General features: G+C 33.1%; 1 protein-coding gene across 4 annotated transcripts in view; it reads right to left on the bottom strand.

Annotated features, from left to right (window-relative positions):
* The window catches only part of LOC135101629 (dedicator of cytokinesis protein 9-like), a 63,595-nt gene that overhangs the window by 53,469 nt on the left and 126 nt on the right, over window positions 1–10,000 (bottom strand). For 2 of the 4 annotated variants that reach the window (XM_064005881.1, XM_064005884.1), the window contains exons 1-10: window positions 9,963–10,000; window positions 7,481–7,584; window positions 7,190–7,306; window positions 6,669–6,841; window positions 4,879–4,948; window positions 4,092–4,219; window positions 3,134–3,236; window positions 2,820–2,982; window positions 1,671–1,828; window positions 931–1,086 (exon numbers count right to left, since the gene is read on the bottom strand). The exon at window positions 9,963–10,000 is cut by the window's right edge and continues 126 nt beyond it. In XM_064005881.1, the coding sequence (XP_063861951.1) occupies window positions 931–1,086; window positions 1,671–1,828; window positions 2,820–2,982; window positions 3,134–3,236; window positions 4,092–4,219; window positions 4,879–4,948; window positions 6,669–6,841; window positions 7,190–7,306; window positions 7,481–7,579 (1,167 nt within the window). In that variant the 5' untranslated portion in view covers window positions 7,580–7,584; window positions 9,963–10,000. Of the gene's footprint in view, window positions 1–930; window positions 1,087–1,670; window positions 1,829–2,819; window positions 2,983–3,133; window positions 3,237–4,091; window positions 4,220–4,878; window positions 4,949–6,668; window positions 6,842–7,189; window positions 7,307–7,480; window positions 7,585–9,257; window positions 9,427–9,962 lie in introns of those variants that run through there. The other 2 variants (XM_064005882.1, XM_064005885.1) reach the window with 2 other exon arrangements.

Below are 10,000 nucleotides of genomic sequence, written 5' to 3'. Positions count from 1 at the left end.
GGTATAAGTAATAATACGTTCTATGATGATGACGAATGAACACACTGCCAATCAGCACACAGAACAACGTTAAAATTCCATGGCATGTACTGTACCTATATAGGGATTCATTCATATGAGTGTTTGTCACATGTCAGTTGTGTTTCTTGGAAAAACATAAAAAGATTTTTTTCTTTAGTTTGTTTATTTAAAATTTTCCAACTAAAAATATTGCCAAAATTTTAAAAGAAATATTTACAGAAATTTATCTACCAATATATTTAAGAAATTTTGACACTGGCCCTGTTGTTTATCTCTCATCACTCAAACTACAATCTTTGAAGTAGATTTGAAATAAAATATTGTACTTTGCTTTCATAGTATGTAATACTTGTTAGAATAGGTTAATCTTCAACATCATAACTAGAGTCATAGGTTTAGGATTATGAACCTGAGAAAAGCAGCAGTTGTGTTGCAGTGGATTCTCCCAATTCACCAAGACAGAAAAAAAGAGCAAGTATGCAGATATGTCAAGTATGAGAGTTGTTTCCTTAAATATCTGTGAGATTGTCCATAATTGCCAGTTTTGAGGTGGCTGAGGTAGAACATTCACCATGGTGAGAGACCAAAGATTGAGTTTTCATTATGATAATGCTGTGTCTACACATCACCTGTCCCCTCAATCTTTCATAAAAATACATAGTTAGCCACCCAACCTAATTTATGTGCAACAAAAGACACTCATGTGGCAGATGTGTAAAAAAGAGATGCCTAATAAGTTACTTAAAACTGGACTGAAGAAATGTCACATAACTTAAATAGGGAATTCATACCTATTTCATAAACAAATAAAAAACTACTTAATACTATAAATTACAGTTTTCATTATCTTCAACATTTTGAAAGCTGAGAATTCAAAGAATTAGTTAAAGGATAGTTAAGAAAACTCACCTGAGATAATGGCCCATCACCAGAGTCTAATGGGGCTTGCAGTCTAAACTTTATACTTTCAAACAGAACTCGAAACCTTGTCCCAAACTTTTCTTCATAAGGCCAAATCAGACTTTCATCTCTCAGTTCTACACTGCCATTTTCACTCTCCGAACGCTGCAAATACAAACACACACATTTTGTTTTCTCCCGAACAAATGGGAAAATAGTACAATTACCAGAATGCTCAAGACACTGACAATTATTCTGCAAGTTTACAAAAGAAATTTCTAGACCTAAACAATCTGAAACTAAAATCCATGTACCAGGCCAACAAAGAACACACAAAATGAGATACAAAAGACAAGGCACACACACACACACACACACACACACACACACACACACACACACACAGAAGATAAAACAATAAATAAATAAAGAAAAGATGAATGAAAATCCATCTTATCCCCAAGGTCTAAGCAAAGAGAGAAGACTGATCCTCTATTAGGCCCAGTTGTGTAGCATCCCCAGGACTCTAAATTAGGTGACTGATGGAATTTATACAATAACTAGACAGCTGGAGTCAGAAATGTAAAACTGACAAAGGTATGTCTGATATACACACACACAGAAAAAAAAAAAAAAAAAAAAAAAAAAAAATATATATATATATATATATATATATATATATATATATATATATATATATATATATATATATATATATATATATATATATATATATAAAGGCAACTCACTGGGAGGTTGGAGTAACAAGTAAACAGTTGATGACGATCTTCTCTCCGTGCCTGTGCTATGGAGTAGTCGGTTTCATGTGCATATTTTATCAACTGAGGATTAAGGCTGTGCTCCAGACCTCGTAGAGTTCCATAATTACTTGAGGGAGGTGTTATCCCTGGAAAAAGAGAGAGAGAGAGAGAGAGAGAGAGAGAGAGAGAGAGAGAGAGAGAACTTTCATTGCACCAGTGTCATCTGATATGCTCTCCACATTCACTAGACAAAATCAGTTACCTAAGAATTAAAAGAATAAATAATTTCACATATCCTAAAGAATCTAGAATATATATATATATATATATATATATATATATATATATATATATATATATATATATATATATATATATATATATATATATATATACACACACACACAAGCATACTACAGTAGTACATATACATTAGAACCTTGGTTCATCAACACCCCACATCACGAACAGATTGGTTCACAAATTAGTTTTTTGCAAACAAATTTTAGCTTGGTTCATGAACAATACTTTGTGGTAGAAATGCACGTTACCCACAATCCATGGAAACTCATGCTCATTTGTGCATTGGTGCACTTGGCATAAACATTGTTTGTGAGAATGCTGTGTTCAAAACATTATTTTTTTTCTTTTTTTTCACTTTTTTGTGTTTAGTCCTCATCATGCCACCTAAGGAGAAAAGTTTTAGATGTCACCACTGGCTCAGTCTTTCAGCCCAAAGATCCTGGATTGTTATTTCGATTATCTTAAATTACAGTGCATTACCAGTAATGAAACCAGTAACCAGTAATGAAAATTTGTTATATCCAGAGAGAGAGAGAGAGAGAGAGAGCGTAAGGAAACTACAAAGGACATGGCAGCTTAGAGAAGACAGTCCTGGTAAACCTAAAACTATTTGTCATTCTTATCCATATATTTTTCTACCCCTCCTTCTAAACCTTTCCCTTGTACACACACACACACACACACACACACACAGAGAGAGAGAGAGAGAGAGAGAGAGAGAGAGAGAGAGAGAGAGAGAGAGAGAGAGAGAGAGAGGAAAAAACTGACAAGCAGTTCTTGTTTCATAGACTTATATAAGCAATACTCCCATGTATCAAATTGAATGGTTTGTACCTCTTTCACTCCGAGAATCATCTTGAGGTTTATCAGCATGGATGACACGTGTTAGTTTGTCTATCCAATCTTCCAGGTCTGCCTCACTCTCAGCAGAGAGCATCACAGATTTTGCACACTCAGACAACTGCAGCTCAAAGCAGCACTTCCCTCTCTTTGGATTCTGAAATAGGCCATATACAGCAAAATTTAGAAAACTCAACATGCAATTAATTGTCAACTACCTAAATTTTAAGAATAACCACTTAAAAATAAATTTAAAAATTCTCAGTTTCAGATCCACATCTCATTGTTCCATACACATGCATGCTTACCCTTGTAATCTGTGTGCAAAAATCCATCACAATAGTTCCCTTAGGATCATGCTTCCTTTCATCTTTATGAAATTCCAGTAGGTATGTGCCATCCACTTCTTGCCTGTAAAAAAAAATCAATAGACTCTTCCAATATACAGTCTTGGCCATTTGAATAGTCAGTGACTACTCTCATGTTAATACTGAGCACCATCCATATACCACAGCCAAGAAAACTTGACAGCACCTGGCACCTCTCACCACCTTAGCCAGGCAACCACACCAAACTTCTGCTATAACTAGCAGGAGTGGTGGTGCATTGTTTACATAAGTACTAATTGGATTTTATGGCATTTTCATTAATTTGTGTTTCTTATGACTACATAATTATGTCTCGGTATGCAAGTAATAAATTACTGTCGTGGCAAAATCACTCTGAAAATTGTTCAATACAAAGTAGTCATGGGATCGAGAGTAAATGCAGATGTGGTTGGCATGTGTAAGTATACAGTGCAGCACCAAGTACAGTTAATCAAGGACAATGATGAGGCAAACATCATGACTCATTCTTCTATTAGTCATTGTCTCCAGAAAATATCTCCTTAAAACATTAAAGTCATGCATTGGTCTATGATTATCACTTGTTTTTTCAATACATTTGATTTATTACTCGTCATATCAATTTTGACATAAGAGTACCTTTTTTCAATACTCAAGTGGTTGATAATTCATCGTTTCCTACCTGAACTCTACCTCACAGAAGAAATGGATGATAAAGATGCATGAAAATATACACACTAGACATGATAATTCTTACACTGTATTCACTTCTGCTTTGTTCATAATTTAAGTATTAAAGATCCCACCAGTTGTTGACTTTAAAGTACTGTGCACTCTATGACCTTGTTCAAATGTATCACATTACATTTGTGTCAAAGTAACTGAGTTAAGCCTGCCCAGGAGAATACTACTATCTTACCTTAGACAGGCAAATCTTCTTTTAAAGGTTTTGGAGGAGAAGTTTCCAAATATTTTATCATTGCCACTTTCTGGACCTTTCAGGAGGTAGCCTTTCTTCAGAATATTTTCTCCATTCATCAGAATAGCCTGTAAATCACAAGAAAATATTTTACCTTCAAGTAATCTTACAGTAGTAAAAGAACAACTTCTAATGTATCAATTTGGTTAATATGTTACTATTCAAACTTGTCAGTCACTTCACAGATTTATAAATTTTTCTCTTCTCCCATACCACCAACTAATATCCCCATCACCAAAACGAAAAGTAGGCATTAGCTATTTCTCATACCTCACATGTAATTAATCCTAAAAAAAAAAGCTTATGAAATTAAAAAAAAAAAAAAAAAAAATTGCCACATAAAAAAACAAGCAGTGGGACTGTCTGATTGTCCTAAATTTATTTTGTACATTTGCAACTTGTAAATATAATGAAAATAATAATGGTGAGCAGGATTACTTTTGCTCCACCACATGCTTATTTACTTAATTAACAATAGCTGTCATTAATGACTACTATATATGAAACAGTGCTGCTGCAGGAGGATTCTTCATCACTAAGATAGATCACTATAATCCTCTTTTCACTTACAAGGCACCATACTGATACTCTTATTATTATGTTCTTTTTATAAAATAAGAGCTTTAAGCACACTACCCTTATAAAATGCATTAATGTAAATTTTGAATAGTCATATATGAGAATGAGCAGTAATATAAAATACTAAATTACTTCAAGGAGGCCTTACCAAATCGCCTTGCTCAATATCAGTGTCCACTTCATAGACTTGTTCTTTCAGGTCATCCACTCGTGGCAATCTACAAATTAAATCATCATCACTAACAGAGAGAGGTAATTTAATATGATGAAGATGAGGTGTCCGAGGAAGATGGATGGAGCAACATGTACTATAAGTCATGTTGGAATGAACTGTATAAGCACAAAGAGAAAATAGAAGAGTGATTAATGAAGAAAATGAATCAGATATGGCAGGTGCACATTACAGTGAAGACCACAAACATCTAAATCCAGTACAATGCTAGTGTAAAAATATATTGGAAGAAGATAAAGTGAGAAATTTGAACAAAATGTCATGTGTTGGTTAAAAATATCCAAACTAAAAGGCCAACAATCATACATCCACTCATTTAATAAAATAAAGGATGATAATATAAAAAAAAGGTCTCCACAAGCTTTCATGTTTTATAGGCCATGTAAGTGATTATAAACTAGTAATGCAATCTGAAGAGGCTTGTAGGTAACACTTCTTTGACTGCCAGACCTTATCAAATGATATGGCTAATTGTCAGTCATGTAGCATACCTGTTTCAACCAACACATAGCACCATGCTTAAGCACTCATCATCATCTTACAATTTCCTTTGCATGACCACCACATTTTCAAATTTTATGTTGAACTTTAAAAAAACATGCGTGGATGACGAAATGTGACACTTCATCCATCACAAACCATTAAACGCTGATCATTTACTTAAGGAAAGTCCAGTTCATCTGTAAGTTAATTGACAAATAAATTAAGTTATTTTTGCCATGGACAGGTCAGAACATTTCCTTAAAATAAGGGGAAAGTAATTAATCCATACAGTGTTGTGCTTTGTCAGAGATAGGGGTCTTCTCAGGTTGCATTTTTTGTATATTTTTTATTGACCCTGTAAAATGAAAAAAAAAAAAAAAAAAAAAAATCATATATATATATATATATATATATATATATATATATATATATATATATATATATATATATATATATATATATATATATATATATATATATATATATATATATATATATATATATATATATATATATTACATACACTTTCATAATACACTTTTGGAATAAACACTTCCCTAACAGGTATGTATATATACGCACTAAACACTGTACGGGTTAAATGCATCACTGCATGACTTCTTTGACTTTCACCACATAATAAGATTTTAAAACTCATGATTCATTGTCTTTAAAGCAAAATGATAAATAATGTCAATAAAACACTAAAGGTACTTCAAATTTATGAAATACATGAAGGGTATATGCAATGAGTGAGAGAAAGAAAAGGGAGAGGAGGGACAATTTTCACTTGGGATCAGCATATGGTACATAATGATGCTAACTTAACGCAGTGAAAGTATTCTATGGAATTATCAGAGAAAAGAGAAACTGATTAATGATTCAAAATACATAATAGTCTGAGGCATTGATGTGTAATGGCAAGGACTGTGCTTTTAGCATCCGTAATGATACAAAAATATCATGTTTGTCACATCATATGAAGATAAGTTAGAAAACAGCAATAACTGTAGCTATAATGAGCCTTCTTCATAGCCATACTAGGCCTAACTAAGCAATAACTGATGGCTACACAATTTACTACCAAGACCCATACAAATATAAACTTGACAAAATTTGTCCATAATGCAGACTGCATCATGTGATAATTAACTCTGAAACTACAAAACATAATATTGCTCATGCAATCAAGGAATTAACACAAGTTATTCCTCATAACTTACCTTGGGAGATGGAGGTAAGATCCAGAATATGGAAGGTACTTGTATGTGATGGTGGTGAGGTCCTGGGAGTAAGTGGCGAGGCATTGACGAACAAGAGGGTTTGTGATGTCTTCTTGGAGATGTACAGAAGCTAAGGACTGCAGTGTTCTAGTAACTCGAGGAACAACACAATGCTGTTGGGATTTGCTGAGTCAGTATACATGATCATATCCTGACAATAATCTCATCACAGGAATACATATAAAGAAATTACAAGAATCAAATAATGAAGTGTCTGTTATTCATCAGGAACAGGTATCTTTTTGTAACTGTCCTTTTAACACAAGAAAGGAAAATCTTATGCAACAAAAGCGTTACTAGCATAAATTGAATACCCTATTATTAACAAACACTGTATATAAAAAATAAATAAAAATAAATAAATGATAATACCAATAACGAAATACAATTGACAAAGGAAAAGACCGTATAAAGAGAGCAACATGATCACACATAACTGACTGCTACCTCATCATACTCACAGACATGTCATCAGGAGGGTACAGCAGCAGTTCCCGTAGGGTATCATTATTCAGCATTATTTTGTTCTTTGACACATAATCTTCAAAGTCTATGGGATCAGCAAGTCGAGGTTTGACCTGAAATATATAACAAATGGAAACAACCTATTTACATATCAATTTATGATGCAATCATAAACTTTAAGAATCTGTCCCTAGCAATTATACAGTATGCTACAAATTCATAATTACTTTATCAAAATATATTCAATTATCACATGAAAATACACTGAAGTAGGAGGGACATTTTACCTGTGTTGCTGTAGCTTTTACAGCCTGAGATACATTTTCCCGAACCTGTGCAGCCATTCCTGGCTTGCACAGGCCACGTGTAAATTTTCGCTCTGCCATTGCTCCTGGAAAATGTTTAAATAAAATTTTAGTTACCTTTTCTCTTTAAAATTACATGATTCTTAAAAGAATTCAAAATTGATAGGCTACATTAGCAAGGTCAACAGTTAAATTTTGAAAAAATAAATGTTTTTCCTCTTTACTTAACTTCTGAAACATGACAAATCTTCAGAGATACTACATATGTACTGCAGTTACCATATTTCAACCACTTTACTTTATATACGATATTCTTAACATCAGGCACATCCTTGATGAACAATGAAAATGGTAGATATTTACATGTCAAATACAGTATTGTACTTTAAGCTTTTAATAGATAGGTAATACACCTGCACTACTGCTAAAAGTAAAAAAAAAAAAAAGTCAGCAGAAGTCCCACAAGAAACAAAGAATACAGGCAGCAGGCACTGATGTTTTGTAAATAGCAATCTAACACAGCTCATTTACATTGATACCTTCAGTAGAGCCAGCAGCCGGATCATGAGAGCAATATCAATGTGATATGAATGGTGAGCCAAGAGTAAACAAAATGTAAAACCAAAAACACATCCACTCAACCTACTTCACACTAATGCATGCATAGGCTACAAGTGCTGCCACTATGTAAGTAACTATTAATGTCTCTAATACCTTTTAGACAGCACCTGAGGTACAAGAAGATTTATGTGATATGAATGGTGAGTATACTACAACAGTAAACCATACACATGTAACCATAAAAAATATCTATTACTTGGCTCACAATGAATACCTAGACTGTGGCAGGCAATGTTTAGTAATAGCAATGTACAGCTAATGCCAAATATTAATCAAAAGTAAAAGTTTAATTATAGTAATCTTGTTACATTTTCTCAGCTTTTAATACTGTGGCTAACATAATTAATCTACATTATTTGTCATGTGTGTGTGTGTGTGTGTGTGTATATATATATATATATATATATATATATATATATATATATATATATATATATATATATATATATATATATATATATATATATACAGTAATGAATTATTAGTTACATTATCAACAATTATTGCTGACTAGTTATTGCTGAAGAGAGAGGCATGTGCATTGGGGCAATCTCATCTTTTGTTTATACCATTAGTTTGTATATAATAGAGAGGCTCGACATCATCTCAACAAGCAAGCAGTTCATCAGTGGTGAGGGCACTCATCATCTTACCACCCACACTGATTGCAGCACCACCTAGTGCAAATGTCCCCATCACTTAATACACCTCAACACATACAACCAAGATTATATACGAAATTCACATTGACCTGTATAACCATAACAAAGCTAATGAATGCAAGTTGTCTCTACATTTACTGATTCTTAGGTGGCTGTCAGTGAAATGGAGTGCTTGAGGCACTACAAATGGCAGACTCAACCATTGTAGATCAAGCCTAATTAACAATCACAAATCAAACCTACCACTTTTTGTAAAAATTAGAGATTTTCCAAATAAATCATCATATCAATAAAAAAAAAAAAGACATGAAAATCTATCAGAAATAAAGTTTCATCTCAAAAATTAAAAGGATGTAATTTTGTAGAAATTTAGCATACTTAGGTACTTTAGCAGGTTGTCAAAATGCAATTACGTATTTCACATTTTGATGCGACATGAATGATGGTCTTATCCCACCACCTGCCACTGAACTGACCTGCTTGGAGAATGACTTTGGTGGGATGTCCAGAAAGGCTGAAGAACCTGCCCCCACCTGAGTTTATAATGCTTGGCTAAATTTAATTTTAGTGCCAGTTTCTGTTACATGGGCAGGACTGAAACATTGTAGTCAGTGTAGTACTGTACATAGAAGTTAACATGTAAATTGGAGGATATACAGAGGACATGTTAAATTTTGACCATAGATTCCACTATTGGTTGAAAGACCCAAATTATCATTTACCTATCAATCTTATATATATATATATATATATATATATATATATATATATATATATATATATATATATATATATATATTGGGCTAATTTACATGAATATGCTTGCAGTTAACAAAGCGTCTGAACAATTAAGGTAATCAGGGCATCTGACGGCAGTAATTGGTTATTAGTACTGACTGATGTTTTCGGTTACTAGTACTGATTAATGTAAGCAATTCATTATAGGATGAAGTATGATTCTTGACAGTGTCATACACTGTCGTCATTTACCAACATAGAAGTGATGTACCCTGAGAATAATTTAGCTACATAAAACATACAAAAAAAAAATAATAATCGAGGTCGTCCATGAACTTGAAAAGGGCGGGGCACTGATACTGGGCAGTTTCTGATTAATTACAAAAATATCCGGCTCATTCTTACTGTTGTAATGATCAAAGACACATGTGAACATTACATACCGGTAAGACTCCTTTACAGCACGTATAAAAGGAAATAC

The sequence above is a fragment of the Scylla paramamosain genome, chromosome 6 (genome assembly GCF_035594125.1).
Source record: "Scylla paramamosain isolate STU-SP2022 chromosome 6, ASM3559412v1, whole genome shotgun sequence".
Classification (NCBI taxonomy): domain Eukaryota; kingdom Metazoa; phylum Arthropoda; class Malacostraca; order Decapoda; family Portunidae; genus Scylla; species Scylla paramamosain.
The sequence above is the reverse complement of the archived record's forward strand: the minus strand, read 5'-3'. Positions and strand labels throughout refer to the sequence as shown.